The 20,940-nt window shown below is 38.9% G+C and overlaps 1 protein-coding gene across 1 annotated transcript in view; it reads right to left on the bottom strand.

Annotated features, from left to right (window-relative positions):
* kermit (PDZ domain-containing protein GIPC-like protein kermit) overlaps nucleotides 1-20,940 on the bottom strand; it is a 57,992-nt gene that overhangs the window by 13,837 nt on the left and 23,215 nt on the right. Inside the window, exon 2 of the mRNA XM_022062855.2 lies at nucleotides 506-602. Within this exon, the coding sequence (XP_021918547.1) occupies nucleotides 506-602 (97 nt within the window). The remainder of the gene's footprint in view (nucleotides 1-505; nucleotides 603-20,940) is intronic.

The following is a 20,940-nucleotide window of genomic DNA, read 5'->3' as shown; positions in this document are numbered from 1 at the left end:
TATTACAAACAGTGTAACCAACTCCTTAGAAGTCAGCTTTAACAATGGTCAATTTTCAGCATAATATTGGTGTAATAAATCTGTCACTATCACTGTCACAAGCCTTTATGGAATCATTAATTTCTTATGTGATGAGACCGTGTTAAATAATACAGGAAGCATACCACAATGTCCCCCAACCCACCCCACGATCATCAATCATCAGGATACCTAAAACTACTGACAGTAATTCAAGTGTGTCACGTGCTTATGAAGAACTTCCTTTTCAATTGCAAGTATTACAATCTCATCACATTAATAGAGATCAATATTTTGTATCCAACATGATGAAATTACATGTTTATTCCAGACTTTTCAAATCCTTGTGTTTAATTCTTACACTATTCAGTGCATACAGAATTATTTTTATTGTATAGTTTAGCAATATATAAATATCATAAGAAGACTTCCCACCGGATTAAATATCATACTGGTAATTTCTTTAAATAATGACCTTATTACTCACCTTTTCTGTGTACAAATATAAAATCATCCAGTCCAATCTGACCTCCCAGAAGTTTGGTCATATCAACTTTGTGTGTGTTTAATGTGCAGAACAAGATCTGAAATTAGAAGTTAAAGGTAACATTGTTAAACAAACATAGTACCAGGGCTGAAGTAAGAAAATAGGGGTGTGGCCCATGCCGTGGGTTTTACGTGAATACGTCTGCGTTAGGGGGTAATATTTTCTTTGGGATATGGGAATGGAATGAAATGAAAGTAACGAAATGGATACATGGCTTTTATTCAGCATAACAAATATACAGAGTCTTGCTCGCGCCGTCGTTTGCCGCGCGCGCTGCGTCGACTTTCCGACGTTCCCGAAGCCGTCTCACTCGTTCCACCACGGACATGGCGGTACTGATCGATGGCTGATTAGACGCCCTTCCGATGAGATACGTTGCTTGTATTTCCTCTGGGCTTTTCGGTGAGTATGGGCCGACATCAGAAAGTTTAAATTTTTCACGACTTATTTTTGATTTGTCACCAACAAATATTTTACAAAGTTCACTTTTTATGGCTTAAATAGACAGATCTAGACTAGATCTTTCGTTTGACACCAAAATCAGCGCGCTAGCACATCGGAGTCGTGAGATATACTGCCCGGAAATTTTCGCCCACGCTCAAATTGGCCGCCAGTCGCCGCGGGCCCCCACCCGCGCCTCGCGCATGCGCGGCGCCAACTCAAGGTCATGCTCGCATCGTAGTCGTATACCCGATCAAACGAGACCACATTTATTTGAATCGTGTTATTAGTCACGAAGTTATAGTGTCGGAATGGATCACACTGCAAACGTTACATCGCCGTTTCCGTCCTGGTACCCCATATGTCGGTCTGATTTTAAAGACGTATTCACGTCAAAAAATATAAGTGAAAGCAGAAAGCCATCCCGCTACACGCCATGAGGCGCTTGGGGGGAGAGAAGGTATAGCTCCTACTCATTCTTGACTTCGGCACTAGATGGGGGTGAGTGGTCAGCATCACGCCCCGGCCGTGCTTTACCCCCGGGAAAGGACCCCGGTACCCATTGGATAGGAGGCTGGGTGGACCCCAGAGCCGGTCTGGACGCAGAGACTAGAGGAAAAATCCTGCCCCCGTCAGGGATGATAAATGTAAAGAGGAAAATTTGCAGGTCATGTAAACAACCTATAAAACACTAATGAGAAAATAAGATGAACTGAAGATGGCTGTCTTCAGACTCACCATCATAAAAACCTCAAATCCTACAAAAGATGAACTAAGTAACTAACTCCATGGATAAATCTTTCTTAAGCAGCCATCAGCAGCCAAAAACTTCCCTCCCTATTATGGAACCCAAGGGTTGATTTCAATATTCACAAAAGCCTGCTAACAGTATTTATTAAGAACTAGATTAATCCACGCTGCGAAAGCTTCACTTTATACATTCGATTAATCCAGTCCACACTCTACAAACCTATTTCCTTATGATCCATTTTAATATTAACCTCCCTTTACACCAAAGACTTCTGAGTTGTTCGTTCCCTTCAGGCTTTCCAACCAAAATTTCAGTGCATTTCTCATCCCCCCCCCCCCCATGTATATTACATGCCCCAACCATCTCATCATCATGATTTTATCAAACAATGAAAATCTGAAATTATTTTAAAATGTACAGGTAAACCTCGATTTACGCCGGGGATGCGTTCCTGGACGAAGCGGCGTAAATCGAAACTCTTTTAATAATGTAAATCAATGGGAAGTCAATGACATGCTCAAAAATTGACTTTGCCTTATCCGTGATAGCAATTTCAGTCAACGGAATGTTTTTTCGATTCATGTCATCCAACCATAGCAACAGTAATTTCTCCGTTCTTTCTAAAAGTTTACTTCTGCTATAACTCACTTGCGTTGTACTTACTCTCGTAGCCTGTTGCATCGACTGTTTTATTTTTATGAATTTTTCATTATGGTAGTCACAGTGGAAGGAGGCAACTTCATACTTCTGCACACATTACGACGGGTATCACCACCTTCTATTCTACGAATTACGTCCATCTTATCTTCTAACGCAATAGACCTACGCAACTTTTTAGCAACACATTCACTTCTCTTACCAGACATGGTGGCTCTTCTACAATTTATAAATATAAAAACAGTTGCTACTGCAGAATAGTGGTCGAATAACAACACAAACACGTTTAGTGCACAGCTTTCAGCACATTCAATGTGTCAACAAGAAGCGAACTGAGCGCATTTTTCCTTACTCCCTTATCAGGCTGAACGCAAATGCCTCGCCGTGATGAGTGACCAACGCTCACTACTTCGCAATGAGTGCAGCGGCGACTGTATTTATAATTTTTATTCAAAATCAGCGATGTAAGAATTACGATTTAGTATAAGAATCTGTATGAGATACATTGTAAAACGTTATAAATAATAGTAAAATATATTTTTATCACTTTTTGACTTTCTGGTTTCAAAATCGGCGTTATTCTGAATCGGCGCAAATTGAGGTTTACCTGTAGTCACAAATGAGTGACAGCAATAGATAGCAATAGAAATTTTTGTAACACTATCATCTTGAAGAACAAAAAATAAATCTTACTGCTAAAATTAAATTACCTATAGGTGATAGGCCTAATTAAGAAGCAACTGTTATCATCAAATTTTCTAAGGAAAATTATTGAACAGGCTAATATATGAACCTGTAATTTGGTAGCATTCTTAATAAACTGTCATGAAGTATCAATATAAATAATCATCATTAATTAACAACCTAGATGCCTGCAAGTTTATAAGAAAAAGTGAATGTGGCCCCAGATTTCTGAACAGATAAAACCCTCTGATGTGGATCCTACATCACTTTGAACCTATTTAGCTTGAAGTTTATTACAAATGTGGATTAGGACCAGTAATATTCTTGCAGTCACTAATGTATAGAACCTACATGCATTTCTGAATACAACTAATCTGAGTATTTTCAATGGGTGTAAGATCTCTTTGTTCCTTATAACATGCAGGAGACTTTATAATTAACAAATTGCTTTCAATTAAGTGATACTGCAGCCTTGCCTCATAATTCCCCACAAAATTCCTTTACACTAAACATCCCTTACACCACCTTTATCATTCTACAACATAAACTTAACAATCCTAATTCTCATACATCTAGAAATTACCAAAAAGTCATGAACACATGTCATTTTTGGAGTATGTATATGTTCAAAGAATGCATTATCTTACAAACACAATTTAGGTTATCTCCTGTCTTCAACCTATTGTTTCACAACTAAGAATGTATGACAAAAGGTATGATTCAAAGTTCTCATGGCAACATGTATAAAGATGGCGGCATTCCAAAATGTTGTGCCATGTAGTCAGGTAGATACTGACCACTATGATGATGGAAGCAGAGAATTCCTCTGAAATGTTGTTCAATATCTACCAGACCACACAGCAAAACAGCCATTTTCAACAAAAGGTCTGCTATTTTAACTGGTCCTCCGTATATTGTTATCTTTACCTTTACACATATAAAGCATAAAACAAACTACTGAATGTGTAAATACTGACTGGAAATTTAATAGATAAGATTGTCTCAAGAGAACCTTTGTTCAGAAGCAATTTCGCTAACTAGGTCGTCTGTCTGGTTGTCTGCCAAGTAAATAAGTATTTTTCAGGCAAAGTGCATGAAACCCAAGAATTATGTATATATACCTCATGTTCCTTTGATCAACAGAAGCTGGTGTTAAAATTCAGGGGTAAAAAATAAAATCTTGTAATAAATTTTACAAATTAATTCAACCCAATACTTTACGTTCCTGCTTCATATTAAGGTCTCTGATTCAAATATAAACCTGGAGACAGACTGTTCTCAGGTTATTCATGTTTTTCCTCAGTCCCTCCATGAAGATGGTAGGACAGTACCTTAAATGAGTTCATGACCACTTCCATCCACATGCTTTTCAATTCATTATTCATTAATCATCATATCATACACAGTCTGAGCTACTACCAAGTTTGTTAAATAAACAAACAACAAACTCCAGGGGTTTCTAGGAGACAGATTGTTCAAATAAAATAATCCACAAAGAACATAAGAATTGAAAGATGCAACTGAAACAGAAATTCAGCCAATACTGACAGAGGCACAGCTCAGAATTCAGAAAACCTTTGTTGTTTATTTGTGTTAAGTGAGGAAACAAATTCACCAAATTTATATCATTTCATTTCAGAAGCTTCAGCCACTTTAAGATAATCAATCATATTTAGTGGCAGGGACCAAATGATTTAAAGGTTACATTAACATGCAATGAATTTCATAGTTTAACATAATATAATGTTACATCATGATTATAATTTACTTAGATTAATATGCATGCTAATTAAGCATTAAATTATAATAAAAACCTGAGGTGCATATTCTGCCAGCTTACTATACAAGATGGAATGCACTTAGACACAGCCATCCTCATACAGTTGTTGAAATATTTACTTATTTTAGTATTTTCATAGTTGAAAATCCATATTTGTTCAGATAAATAGGAGCAAAACAAATCTGAGATTTAAGGTTGTTGCGGTAGTGAAGATATAAATTACAGACTTCTGGGTTATGATCTTGTGTAGTACTGCAGGTGGTTAGCAATGTTGTGGAGGAATGAGGTGACATGTTCCTCCAAAACTCTGATAACCAGTTGCAAGACTGCATGGTGTCACATTCCAGAAGTCCACAACTGACTGATTCAATAAATGTATTAAATCAGAATAAGAGTTTGAACATTTTCAACAGCTACAAAAACCAGGAATTGGGCTGTGAAAATGATTACCTCACTGATATAACTACAAATAAATTATTTCATTTTCTATTAATTTTGTTTGAAGATATAAAAATTCTAGAGACAATGCTTCTTATACCAAGGTCTTAAAAATTTCCTTTCAGAACTGTTAAAATGTTTGCTCTCAAATCTGTCGTAAGAACTATTTACACACTGATTTATCACAAAGATAACTTATGCACGTAGGCTACTTTTATCTAATGCTGGCAACACTCACAGGTAAGATTATGGCCATAAGCTATGCTGCAGAATCAATAACATGAATACTATAATGGAAACACAGAACAAGATCAATGGGCAATATATATAGCATATCAGATGGCTACATTCACATTCCCTGATTTATAGTGAAGGGTATCAGCACACAAGAAGTTGAAAAAATGTGTTGATTTGCTCATCTTAAGGTTTAAGAACACAGCTCATAAATATAATGAAATATGATATCAGAGAATAGCTAACATAGTTGTTTGATGGTGAAGTCTGACAATGCCTTTAAAGTATTGGGACTTTTTAAATAATAGAAAGGAATATACTGAGTTTGCTCAGGAAATCAGTCTACAGATATTTAGAAAACATGCTACAAATTTGATGTATGGTATATTCGTAATTTTCTATGGTACAGAAGAATATGATTTGTGAATTAAAACTCACTTTCACGGAAAGTTCATTAGTCTTCATGTGAACATATGTTCAATATGAGGTTCTTGACATCGTATATTTGCTGTAAATGACCACAAATTTGACAAATGTGTCATGTGACATATTGTCTCAGATATTTTCAGCAACAATTTCAGTTTCTGTTTGCAACTCCAGAACAGTGCACAGTACACAGTCATTGAGGTATTCCCAGAGGAAATAGATGCAGGGATTCATTTCCAGTGAACATGGTGGACAATAAAACCCACACAAAATGAGCTCTGGAAACTGATTCAACAGAGCATGGCTTCTAAACACATCATACAGGACATCCAAGACGGCAGTGCGCATGCACGATCCTGCTAAATAAATGTTGTGTCCACTCTGCCATGCTCCTGGAATGATTGGAATTACGAGGAGCGATCGGAAAGTTTCCAGACTGTGTCAATAGAGGGCGAACCGGATGTAGTACGAGCTTCTGCCTTTAGGGGGTGCGGCCTACATTCATAGTGAATCAATGTGCCAGCCGGCATCACCGAATTACCATTTGTTTCTTAGTTACGGGCGTTTTGGTAGTGCATTACACCGACCCTCCTGCGATTTCGGAATGGCGTGTGCATCACATTTTGCCAAAGACTCGCCAAAACGGCTACGGAAACCTATGAAATGCTAAAGCAAGCATTTGGGGAGTCCGCAATGGGTCGTGCACAAACTTTTGTGTGGCATTCACGTTTTAAAAATGGCCGAACCTCTGTCGATGATGATGAGCGTTCTGGACGACCATCTTCTAGCACAACGCCCGAAAATGTTACGAAGATTCGGCAGGCCATTCACGAAGATCGACGTCGTACCATCAACGACTTGTGCGACATTCTTGGGATAGGCTATGGGACCTGTCAGCTGATTCTAAAGGAAGAACTCCACATGCGACGCATCGCAGCCAAGTTTGTGCCAAGGCTCCTGTCTGAGGACCAGAAGCAGAATCGACTTCTCGTTTGTCAGGAGCTCAAAGATCTTGCAAGAACCGACCCCAACTTCCTTTCTAAGCTCCGTGTGACTTCTTCCTCTTCCCAAAGATGAAAATTCAGCTAAAGGGAAGGAGATTTGAGACGATAGAAGAGATTCAGGCAGAATCGCAGATGGTGCTTGACAGGCTGACAAAGAAAGATTTCCAGGGATACTTCCAGGCTTGGCAGCGGCGCTGGGATCGTTGTGTTCACTCCCAGGGGAACTACTTCGAGGGTGATGGATGAATTTAATACCTGAGATAAGTGTACGGGTTTTTATACGCGCAATCTTGAAACCTTTCGATCGCACCTCGTATATCATCGTTATGCAGGTATAGTCGGCGCAGTAGTTTTTGGCCGGTGGAGAAGCCAGCGGAGCTGGCGGACGGGCCTACTCCGTGTACTTGAGGTGGCACGGTCAGTGTATTTCTTTTGTTTGGGCGTTCAGTCCGATAAGCTCCTCGGTGCAGTCAGCATTATACTATCTCACAAGTGACTCGCTCCTAGCCTTCCCCTTGAAAACTCCACCGGCCAAAAACTACTGCGCCAACTATACTGCTGGCTTGTTATGGTGCCTGCCATGAAGATTGGATCATTAAGGCCTTGCTTGCTGACCGCACACCATGAGGTAGCATACATTTTGCAGGATGGAGTGGCGTTTTCATGAATCTGTGTGAATTTTCAGAGGACTAGAATCCCATGTTCTGCTTGTTCATGAACCAGCTGAGGTAGAAATGGACTTTATTTTGTATTTTACAAAAAAATTACAATACGAAGTATCTGGATCCTCATGCATAACCTCCATACCAAATTTCACCAAAATCTGTCCAACAGCTTTCAAGTCGAATCATGCGGATAGGCGGACGTCTAAATTCTATCTGAATTGATCTATTTTTATGCTATTCATAAAATGTTAGAGAGGCGTCAACTTGTTTAAACCATACTAATGAAGATTTATGCTCTTGTCACTGAATTTTAGAACTGTGGACGCAAGAATATGTTAATACTGAAGAGCCAGGTATCTTCGGAAGAGGATAAGGGCATCATGAATGTAATTAAACTATAGAGATTTTTCTTCTGACTCTACAGCCCTAGCAGAACCTTGGCCTCCTCACAAATGGGAGATTTCTTAATCTTTTACACTTGGTAGGACTCCTTAGACGAGATATCAGCCCGTCGCAAGGCCACCACCTATACAGGACAGCACAACACAGAAAGACAAACATCCATGCCTTGAGTGGGATTCGAACCCACGGTCCCAGTGTCGAAACGATCGAGGTCCAAAGCCACTGCTTACTAAAATATAGAGCTACTTTACTAAACATAAATGCAGCCTCGAAATAATTTTACAGCCGACTTCTTGTTATTACAAAACCAAATACGAGTACATTTGTCTTCTTTATGATTCCAAATTAAAATAAAACATTGTTTTATGTGGCATCCTCAGCTGGGACTAAATGGTCTGAAACAATGGTTCTTGTGGAATTCATGAAGTGAATAATCTATCGCATAGTCATATGAGCAAAAGTCCTCTGCGTATTCAACTGTGCCAATACGATATCAGAACCCACCACTACAGTTATAACGTTTCCGTTATCCTCGCAACAGGCTTCTTATCGGAGTAGCTCAATCTATTAGCTGCACGATTTGTCAATCCTATTTTAATTCACCTTCACTCGTTCAATGGCTGTACTGTCACCAGATAGCTCCATACCTGCTGAAACTGCTGATAACAAATTATGATAACATAATAGAGTATGTACATGTTAGCATTTGATGCATTACCAGCACAAGGACGTATGATGTAGTGGAGGTACAGCTCCACTTTTCCCCGCTTTATCCCTCGGGAAATGGACCCCTGCCCCTAAATTACCCGCTGGGTGGATACGGACGCGAGGAAAAAAGAAAAGTATTTTGCCCTTGCCGGCAATCAAACCCTGGTCATACAGCCTGTGGTCAGTCACTTTCCTGAATGAGCTAACCTGCTTTATCAACTACTACAAGGACTGGGCCTATTAACCCGGCAAGTTGACTTGAGCAACTGTCCCGGAACGGCAACCTGCTTTATACGAACCTAAAATGTTCTTAAAACAGGCTTTATCGAAGTTGGTTTCTGACATTAAACATACGAGGGTTACTTCAAAAGTCATGGCAACTAATTTTTGGGGGGCAAACACGTTATATTGAAGAAATTTCAAAATATACATATGAAAGGGCACGATATACTCCCCAGATCAGGTAGGTGTATATGGGTGGCACATTACGGAATGACCGGCTGGAACAGCGTTCTTACGTGAAAATAGCAGTGCTTCGCGGCAGAAATGCGACTGAATGTCACTCAGAGCTTGTGGAAGACCTTTCGCCATGTGACTGACTTAAAACCCAAATTGACACAGCCATTGAGAGGGAAACGCTTTCGTACACGAGAGGACATTTCCATCGTAGTTCGGCGCGAGATGGCAAGATTTGGAGATGGTGAAGCTGATGGTATTCGCCGTCTTCCTCGTCGTTGTCAGCGAGTACTTGACTACTTTGAAGGTTGTTAGTCTTAATGTAAGAATTCTTGATTTAACTCACATTGAATTTTTTTAATCACAACTGAATTTTTCGAGTATTAAAGAATGAAAAAAGGTCATTCCGTAAGTGCCTTTTTTATTGCCTACTATACCTACACCCATTCACACCAACCTGATCTGACTAGGCCAATCGGGGGAGTATATCGTGCCCTTTCATATGTATATTTTGAACTTTCTTCAATATAACGTGTTTGCCCCCCGCCCCCCCCAAAAAAGAAATTAGTTGCCATGACTTTTGAAGTAACCCTCGTATCGTACCCGGTGGCATGCCGAGATGTATATATACTGCCTCCATCTTCAGCTCTTAAGATGGAGGCAGTATGTTCCTCCAAAATATTGGTATCTACCTACAATTCCACTCGGCGTTACTACCCAGAAGATAAATGTCGACAAATATGCGTCTGTGCAAGTCAATTCAGACGAAAATGCAACATGCCTTATTGCCAGTTTTGTTCTTTCGGCGTTCGTTACTGCCTGTAGCAGACACAACACCTTATCGTCATCATCTATTCATCTGCCTGTCGCGGCTTTCAGCAGACATCGTGCTGCCATCTATCGGCAGTCATGCGAATTACATATAATGATTTATGGAGTCCTCATTAAATTTTGTGTGCGCTATGCCGTCAGAGATATGACCGAATTCTTGATTTCCTACCATCAGTAATACCAATATGACGGCAGTTCAAAGCCGTGAGGTAGGATTATGAGGGTGCCCACGATAATATGCAATAACTGATCACATCACATGCAAGAAATTATCATGTCAGCTTCCAGAACTGATAACGTAATCGCCTTGCGCCAAAATAGCTCGATAATAATTGCTCGCATTTTAATTAAATATGACACAGAAGTTACACTAGTAGAGGCTTCACCAATCCAGCACTTTTTAATTCTTTACAATCGATACTAGCGTGTCGCATGTTCAAGGCCGTAATGTGTTGAATCGCTATGTTGCTATAATAACGTCAGTACAAAGTCTATTTTGTTGAAGGAAGTAAATTACTGAACACTCCAATTAATTAATAACTACATTCCCACTTGTGCATTAGTCAGTAAACTGTCGCTTCTTTCTTTATTTTTTTTAATACTAAAATACGTGATTTCCCGTCGTCGTCAAGAAATGACGTCATCATAACCGAGTCACCTTTAAATGTTCATTCCTCAGGAATGGTAAGAGTAAGGGTAATGTAACCTATACGTAAAATGATCAGTAAATAAAGACCTGTAATAATCTGTAACGTATTTTGTTGTAACTAGGGCAGAACGCTCCTTTCGGAGCTCCTCGGAGGGATTGGTCAAGTTTTTAAAAATCAACGAACCCCTTCGGGGGGGTTGGTTGCGTTTTAAAATCTTGTGTAAGAAACTAAACTAAACCCCCCGAATGGAGGGTTAAAACACTTGACCAACCCCCTTTCGGGGGAGCTTGATCAAGTGTTTAAAAAGCAACCAACCCCCCCCCCCCGAAGGGGTTGGTTGCTTTTTAAAATCTTGTGTAAGAAACTAAACTAACCCCCCCCCCCGAATGGAGGGTTAAAATACTTTACCAACCCCCTTTTTCGGGGGAGCTTGATCAAGTGTTTAAAAAGCAACCAACCCCCTTTCGGGGGGGTTGGTTGCGTTTGAAAATCTTGAGTAAGACACTAAACTCGGCATTGTTGTGTTGTACTCGGCATTGTCGTGTTCCACAACAATGCCGAGTTTGTTTATACTCGGCATTGTTGATGACGTAATTTATTGACGACGAGGAATCACAAATTTTTATAATAGATTATAATTGTTTATACATTTATTGTAATTTTAATGAACCAATGTGTACAATTTTCAATGCATCTGGCGCGTTAAGCGCCCGCCTCTCGAAAACCGTAAGAGATGGATCCAGACATATTGCGTACGAAATACGTAATACCTCTTGAGCTTTCCATAACTGTTTTCAGATTTTACATATCCCAAATGGTTTAGGTTCTACAAACATTTATTTAGCGCAATCCACTGCGTCATTTCTTTACTCGGCAACTTGAGTTCATTTTTTTCCGTACAGGAGGCAGAACAGTCGAAATTATCGAGAAAGAACGACAAGGACTCTAGAGCAACCGCATGTAAGCACTTGAAAAAAATAATAGCAAATGAAAAGCTGCTTTTTAATTGATATTCATAAAACGTTTTTTAGGAAAGGGAGATAATGTCAACAGTATGTGAAGGGTATCTTTGGAACCTTTTGTACTCCAAAGAGCACGCATTTGAAATCTTACGAACTGCGATACCTTTAAAATATAACAAGACTAAAATGTCTCGTTCATTATCTTTCTGCAGTGCTTATCGTTATCCATACTTTAACTAATAATGATACACGTGGATGATTATGAAGGGTGAATTTGGAAGAACAAGGAAAGAAGCGGTCATGTCAGGCCTCTATTCAAAAAGGCCAAACGAAGGGCATCTGGCAGCACAGTATGACCCTTCGTGGTCACAGCGGCACAGCCCCCAAATGCCCTCAGGGTCTGGATCATGCACCTGAGCAAACAGTGGCACTTTTCACGTATTTTCTGTCCCATCATAAGGACAGAATACTGAGCAACAGTGGACACTTATGTTGGTATTATCTATGACTACTGTTATAACGGACGAAATTAACCGCATTGTACTTGGGACGTCCTGTTAAAAGTAAGTAGTAGCAGTTGTAGTAAAAATATGTGAAGCTAACAAATAATAGCTACATCCAGCTTCAAAAATCACTGTTTTAAAACACCTAATAAAAATTCTGTTATTATGAAGTGACAGTATCCCATCAGGAAACCGACAGGTTATATGCATTTTACGTACACTAATTCAACACATCCTTTAGCACATATTTACTGCAAAGCTCTTAGCGAGTCCATAAATCAAATCAAGAATGAATGGCTACACTGATGATCATGATTATTATAACAATAATAATAATGTAAGAAAACTGTGAAATCCAATTTCTTTTACGTTTTTCCGAATTTATTAAAAAAAACGCCACTATCAAAACTGGTGTTATCAGATCATTATTTCAATCCAGATGCACTCTGGAATGTAGAGTTCGAATTCCGTTTGGGGTAAGAATGTCAAGATTTTATCAGCGTTGTGATGCTATCAATCACCAGTCCCAGAGTTCTGCTGCTTGTTACGAGTTCTTCGCACGATGTGCATGAAATTAACGCGTTTCGGGATGGAAATATCTGTCTGCCTGTCCGCATAATTCAACTCGAGAACCGCTGGACGGTTTTTAATTAAATTTGGCACCGACGTTACGCAAATCGTAATTTTAAATGTCCTACAACCAGTAATACCAACCTGACGGAAGCATAAACTTGTGAGGTGAGGAGCGACACTAGCGCCACTTGTTGTAGGGCCATACAATGATGTGTGGTAATAGATTTGGGGAAAATGCAAAAGTTTAAGAAAGCAATTCTTTTGCATAATCTCAAATAAAAACATAACGAGTCCATGGAAGAAACTAAGTATCTCGACTTGACCACGACTCGATCCTGTAACTCCACGTATACGAATCCAGTAAGCTACCACAGAGCTAAGAAATACTATGAAATATCACTACTGATTTTATTACCTGAATAAACACAAAGACCATGTGAAAATTGTCAATGTTAGATAACTGACGCATTTTGTTAATAATTGGGAATTTGCAAAGAACGCGTGTTCTTATCCAGTACAGTCTTGTTTAGAAAAGTCGCTGTCTGAAAAATTTCTGAACTGGGACAGATTCAGTTCCAGAAAGAACAACAAAACATCGTTTCTCTTACTTGCATTCTGAATAAAAGAACACAGGAACACAGACCTATGTGTTAGTGCAAACAAGCGTCACGACTCTTGGCCTACAGCTGTCAGCAGATTATATCTGCGTTCCTTTATCGCCACACTCAAGATAAGACCAAACTGTCCATCACCGAAGAATGCGCTCATATTAACACCTTTGAATGTACGAACGACACGCAGAATCTGCATTTTATCACAGAGAGTAAAGGTTGGTTCCCCATATAAATATGCGTTTCTGACAAGTATAACAACACTCACTGATAATAGATAATACCAACGCTAACAATTTCAACCTAGTTTCCTCACCAGTAGGCGAAGAAACCATAACAGCATCAAGATCTTGTAGTTGTCTGTCCCTATAGAAGTTTCTACCTGGTAAACCTGGTATGAAGATCACGCCACCGCACAGTGGGATAGATTGCGATTCTAGCCGGGAAAAATTCGAAATTTGATTCTTTTTTTAAATCTGAATATTGAAAATGAAAATTCTGACAGCAAAAAGTCTGATACATTAGTTTATAATAAATATTAAGTAGTTTTATGTGTAAAAAGGGCAAAATACGCCTCTGAATACGGAAAAATAATGCATGCAAGTCAAGTTAGTAGAAACAAATATCACTACACTGCAAATATAATTATAAAAGCTACTCTACTTTCGAATACATAACATTAATACATAAATATTTAACTCAGAGCATTATTCATGTCAGTATTCGTCATCGGAAGAGACATCCGAATCATCCGAAGAGCTGTAGCCTTCCTCGTCCTCATGTCGTTGCTTATCAGTATCAACATCCGGTTCCTTCAATAATATGAGTACTTCAGAAGGTAAATGTGGCTTCCTTGCTCTCGAGGGCTGTTTAATCTGCGATATTAAAGGATCAGAAGAAACTAGTAACATGTGCAGGACATCTTCTAAATTTCGTTCGCGCGAACATTTCCTGGCGGGATCGAGTCTGTATCTTAGCACATCTTTGTGCCTGGCCATCTTCAGATAACAATCCGATAGGCAGAATGGCAGATTCTATAATTTTTCCGCCATGAATCAGTATCTTGTGGACACTGCAGGCACGTAGTACCATGGATACAAATATAAATTTGCTGTTTCCATGGCATATTTATCAAATGCCTCAACATTCACTGTGTATCCACAGGACAAGGTGAACAAAATTATAGAAAATCGTCGAATAAGATCTTCATTAATTCCAGAAATATTCGCCGATGATTTTCCACTAAAGGCTGAATTTTTTCCGTTTTCCTCTATCACTACATTCTTGAAAAAGTTTTCTTCGCCTACCCCTGACCCCACTTGTCGATGGCTCATCCCTGTTACTTTGTTTTATCTTCTCCACTAATGTTTCTGGAAAATTTAGATTCACATCTAACCAGTTAGAATTCTTATCTAAAAAGAAATTCTTATTGCGGTGTCACTGTACCCACTTTTTATTAAAATTGCTACGCAGATTCTTCAAAATCACTCTTAAACGGTTTCTATTTTCGGAATAACATTATACAATATCTAAACTTTTAAGAATATAAGCATAAAGTTCATCACAATCTGTATTCCTTTTGCACAACAACGGAAATATTTCTCGGCGCGAGATTGGCGGAGGTGCTCCTAATTCTGGAAAAAAATCACGACACTCACATTAGCAAAAACTAGCAATTGAAACAGGCCTCATCTTAAAGTGCATACTCTAATCTATATTTTTACGTGAATTTGGTCGTGACTCTCGATGACTCTAGCAACTAAAAGTCTATGTGAACATCGGAAAGATGAAAAATGATCAGTAAAAGCGCCATAATTGAGTTAGTGTGCCATATGTATAAAAATAATACAAATATTTATACAAAACCTACTACAAAATATACTACAAACCTTCCTCAATAATTTCCATTTAAAATATCAAAAGATATTCCTTTCGTCTTCTGCTACGAGGGTCTTGCTTCCAAGCTGTCTGGAACGTAACAACTAACATAAACATCTCTTCCTACTTCAACACCAACAGATAAGAGAAGCTGGGGTGCGCTAGTCTTGTTTAAAACATGTATTCTTGCCATTTTCTTATAGAAGGGGTCTTTATTAACAGAATCCAAGCAAAAATTCTGACATATTTAAATGTGAGAAATTTTTTTTTCAGGCTGGAATCGCAATCTATCCCACTGTGCACCGTACGCAACCCAAATGGCATATTCCTTTCTTCAAGGACACCAACTTGGTCAGCATGTGAGCTTCTTAAGCCGAAGTAATAAACTTCCTCATCATTAATCATCCTATCCTCCGACGCTACACAGACTGAGTTACTGAGAGTTTCGTTAAATAGACCACAAGTAAACAGTAATAATTCAAATCTATTCCCGTTGTTTAATTAAACACCGCGCCGTGCAGACGTATGGGGAATGGAGGCATAGCTCCACGCATTCTTAACCTCGGCATTAGATGCAGGTGAACAACCACTTCACAGCCCGGTCGCTTCATCCCCCTGGAGGAACCACGCTACCCACTTTACAGGCTTGGCACTGGTTGGGCCTCAGAGATTGTCTGTCTGGACACAGCGGTGGCGAAAGGAGATCGAATCACGGTCGCCCAACCCGTAGGCTAGTTATAATACTTACTGAATCGGGCTCTTTGAAACGTAAATAGCTTTATTGGTTCTCTAACAGCAACTCATGAACCAATGGAACTATGAAAGATGCACTTCGCGTGAGGAGAGATTATAATAAACACGTCCAAAAATGAAGCGATTCTTCTGGAGCGTACAAAATATGTGCCTATTATTTTCGCTATGTCGGTCTGTCCGCATGTAGCGCAACTCGGCAATCGATGAACGGATCTGTTCGAAATTTGATATCAAAATTTTTACTAAAATTACAATTTTGTTGAAAATCGAACAAGAATAACGTATATTTTATTCAGGGGTTCCAAACCTCTTCCAGACCTAGAGCCGCACGCATCTTGGTTATCGACACGCGAGTCGCAGGGTTATAAATTAGGACAATTTATTGAAAATTCATGACAATTCATTAAATATGGTATTTAAACTATGTACAAGTTCACAAAGTACACAGTCATCTTCTTTAACAAAATCAGTCAGCACTGAGGTACGTGACATTGCTTGTGTTTCATTAATTGTTCAATATCAAGTTTAATGTCTGTTGCGAATCGCATGTACGCAAGTGTTCATCAGAAAAACGCGACCTAGTTAATTCCTGATTCTACGTTCTTCACCAAGCTGTACCGTTGCTCACAGTGATCTAGCGACATTAACAAAGCGTGTTTTCTGATATCAGAAAAGTGTCTTTCATTGTAGTGTGACGCACAAAACGTATCGACGGGCTGCCGGGTAACAGATCTGCTGCTTCGCATGAAAACCTACGTGCGTTCTAGAGCGCATATCGGCGGAATTGGCTAAATATTTATCAGGGCGAAATAACGTTTCGAATAAAAATTACAGAGAAATTCGAAACACGTGTTTTATGTTCAACACGTCAACTTTTCAGCAAGTTGTCCGCCATGCCTGTCTTACGTTGTTTAAGGAGGCATTAAAAGGCCTGTTTTAAAACTGTTGCAGACATGTTATTTGAACTGGTTTTAAACTAATCAAACTACAAATGATACATTATTCAATAAGGTTTTATGCGCAACACATTTTTTATTTTCACATACGCTACTGCACTGTCAGCAGGTTTTATTAATTTAACTGGCACGTTCCTTCCTGCCGATCAGAACATGTTTCCGGGAATGTTCGTAATAACAATGGTTATTATTTCCTACAATTTTTCCGCATTTGCTGGTTTTGTGCGAATAAGCTGTCCCTTGGCCCACACGAAGGAGTCAAATGGCGTCAAGTCTGTGCTGCTGGGAACCCATTAATGAAGGCCCCGTCTCTTGAATGCATAATCCTGTTAAATGATCGAGCAGCCATGGGTGGGCACCATTAACAAGATGGTGGGGGGGGGGGGTGCCCCATCTTGCATGACACCCTTTCAAAACCATACTGAATAATCAACCAGTGTGATTCATTAAATCTCAAATTCTACATTAAAGTCAGTTCAAAAACAAAATTTATAGAACAGTTTAAAATGGACGGTGATTTATACATAGCACATCCAATATGCGACAGAATACAACTTATCATTCACGATCCGGAAATATAGGGACAAAAACAGAGCGAACACACCTAAATGATTAAACCGTGCATACATTTCCTAACTTGTTTACTTAATGACCAGCAACGGTCACCGGTCCGTGCCAGGCCCGTCTTCACACGCTATATAACATCTATTTTAATATTAAACATCCATCTTCATCTCGTCTTCCAAGTGGACGTTTTCCAATATGTTTGACCAGCAAACTCTGTGCACATTCCTTATAGCTTCCATCCAGTCCCACCAAGTCCTCATTGTTTCACTTCCTAAAAATACTCGAATTCCCTAAAACAGTGAACGCATATTTAGTATCTTCATTTTCTGATATCACAACGGTGTACGAGAATGTGGCTCTGTCAGTACTCGATCTGACGTCTTGAATTTTAAGACCTTTATATCTTTCAAACTAATTATTGGTTTAACAAGGCATTTCTTCTGCAGGCTATTTTCATATAGCCTACGTTTAGTCATTGGTGATGAAGGATATCTATTTCGACATATTTTTAACAACAAAATTCTTACAGAGGCGCGCACAAGTCCTGTGTTCATTCACAGGATTTTAACCATGCTGTTTCAACTGTAGCGGTTAAAAAGGGTCATATAACACGTGCTTGTAATTATGAACAGTAAACTACGTATAAAGGGGCATGGAATGGGTGTCGTGGCCAATTTAAGAAACAGAAGTAGTGAGGAAAACAAATAAGACACAAAAGTTACCGCCAGCTAACCTGATCGGTTACTTCGTACTGATTCAGGACCTGCCGAAAGTCCACATATCATAAGCCGTGTGTATTGATATCAATTACGAAGGTAAAGAAAACCTTTTGTAGGTTGCCCACAATTAATTCCGCATGACGTGACTGACTAGCTGACCTGCCTGATAGCAGACCACCTGTAATGTCACGACCCTGAGCAAATTCCATCCACCTTACAAAGTATCTATTGGGATCCATCTTGATGTTACGTTCCCACCACCTGCAGTAACTAAGTAACGGGTCTGTTAATGCTATCAGATTTCAAACCAAAATTGGAATGTCTGCAAATGTTAATAAAACTCCCCAGTATCAAATTACATGACAATCCGTTCAGCCATTTTTGATCTGTTTCATGCTACGGACAGACAGACGGACCTAAATTTCAAACACGCCTGAAACTGCAGCCTATAGAAGGAGGTCGCAGGATGTACACAAGTTAAAGGAACAATGCGGTGCCGATATTATTTAAGGCAAGTTGTGTAACTTTACCGTATTTACACTAATACGCTACACAGAAACGTAACTGAAGTTAAAGTGGTTTGTTCACTGAACAGTGATGACCCAACGGGAATCAAACTGTTTCTATCTCGGAGTGGCTCACTTCATACGTGAATAAAGAGAACGAACACACGTTGCAGTCTGCAATCACCAGGAGTGGATAGTTGGTTTCTGGGCTGTCTTCTTTCGTGAAACAGCTTCAAGCTCCAAGCAGTGAAATCGAAAGTTTTTTTCACTCGAGAACTTCGCAAAGCACACCGAAGTACAAAATTGTTTTTTCTCAAGCGATTTATAAACATAAAAGTCGTTCTTATGCTCTGTAGTTGTGATGTTTGTGCTGTCAAAACGATGTCCAACGGTGACGAATGAAATTAAAAAGTGTAAAAGTATTCCGCTTATCCCGATCTGCGACATCTTTGTCGAATGTGAGCATCTGAAGCTATACTAAAAACCGCGCCCTAAACGCAAACATCATGTTAAAGGTCCCTACCGCTAACAGTAAAGTTTTTATATTTAATACTCAATTACCCATAATTACAATGACTGATCATGGATGCAAATATTTCGCGAGAGAGCCACGTTGCTGTTTTTCAGTTAATTAAAAAGATTCGTACCGGAAATACTTCTAAAAAGAAATTGCTTATGGTAAATATGCTCTGGAAATTTCATGTGCGCGCAGTTGAATGTTCTGTAGGACAAACTGCTCCTCAATTCGACTTCAAAATCTTGGTTTCTGATACCCGTGCTTTTAACGAATCCGACTGTTAATTACAGTCTTGACAAAAGCCTTTCCATTGGGCCCTATCCTGAGCCAGATGAATCCAGTCTAAACAAACTCTCAGGCCTCATTTGTTTAAGAACCGGTTTAATATTATCGTTCCATATTACACCCTACGCTCCAACGTCCTGTTGTTCTTTGTTGCTTTGGTAATTCCACAGAATCTGCTGAGATCCTTTGTGATATTTCGTAACATGACGATTCTTTTCGCTAAAAGGCTATCAGCCTCCCGCCAAAGAACTAAGCCGAAGTACCACCTCTTTTCGGCTGTCCGTGACAGCTTACTTACACCTATGAACCATAACTGGAGGCCGTCTCCCCAGGCCGAAACCTATTTTTAAATTTGTATCTTGTGTTATAGCTGTACCATCTCGCATTCATATAAACATATAAAATCAGCTTCAAGGTTACTCAGAACAACAACAACTCGTTTGTCAAACGTTAGATCGCCTGTCTGGAGACAGACTATCCACAACCGAGGTACTTCGTGGTTCTACATACATCTTTATTACATTCCATGGATCCATAAGTTAGTCAGATGACAATGGGATGTAGAATAAATCATAATAATACAATACATGTTATACAAATACAAGTCAAACTATTATATAAATGTCACAAAAATACAAACAAAGGGTTCACATGAAGTAAAGATAAGTTACAAATAAATCCACCCATTATATACAATAGATAAATTACGACTTACTTGTAAACATTAGAAATTCATCGACAGAGAAAAAGGAGTGTGTAATTAAGTATCTTTTCAATGCTGGTTTAAATTGTGCCTTTTTATTTACAAGACTTGTGAGATTTGATGGTAGACTGTTGAAAATTTTGATCCCTGCATAATATGCACTCTTCTGAAAGCATGAGAGGTTGGCAATTGGTCTATGAAGCTGATTTTTATTCCTTCTGTTGACAGGGTGTACAGCAGAATTATTTTGAAAGAGTTCTTGGTTATTTACAATAAAGTTCATTAATGAGAATATGTATTCACATGGAAGAGGTAAGATTTCTAATCTCTTAAATAGACTTCTACATGAATTCCTAGGTTTTACACCAGCCAATAATCTAACAATTTTCTTTTGTAAAGTGAATATCTTTTTGATGTTTGATGAATTTCCCCCCAAAATTATTCTATATTTCATTAAAGAGTGAAAATAGGCAAAATATACTGATCTGAGTGTGTCAGTGTTGCTGACATGCAACAGAGATCTATCTGCGTAACATGCGCCACTTAACTTAGGTATCAGTTTATCAATATGATTTGTCCAATTTAGGTTATTATCAATTTGCAAACCCAAGAATTTTGTGTTTATTGACTCTTGTATATACTTCCCATTATAACCAATACTTAAAGCACATTGTGGAGAGTTATTTGTTATAAATTTTATTATATTCGTTTTATC

This window comes from Zootermopsis nevadensis, unplaced genomic scaffold, assembly GCF_977971745.1.
Source record: "Zootermopsis nevadensis isolate Lab colony 2312 unplaced genomic scaffold, Znev_1.0 Znev_ptg000001l, whole genome shotgun sequence".
NCBI lineage: Eukaryota > Metazoa > Arthropoda > Insecta > Blattodea > Termopsidae > Zootermopsis > Zootermopsis nevadensis.
The sequence above is the reverse complement of the archived record's forward strand: the minus strand, read 5'-3'. Positions and strand labels throughout refer to the sequence as shown.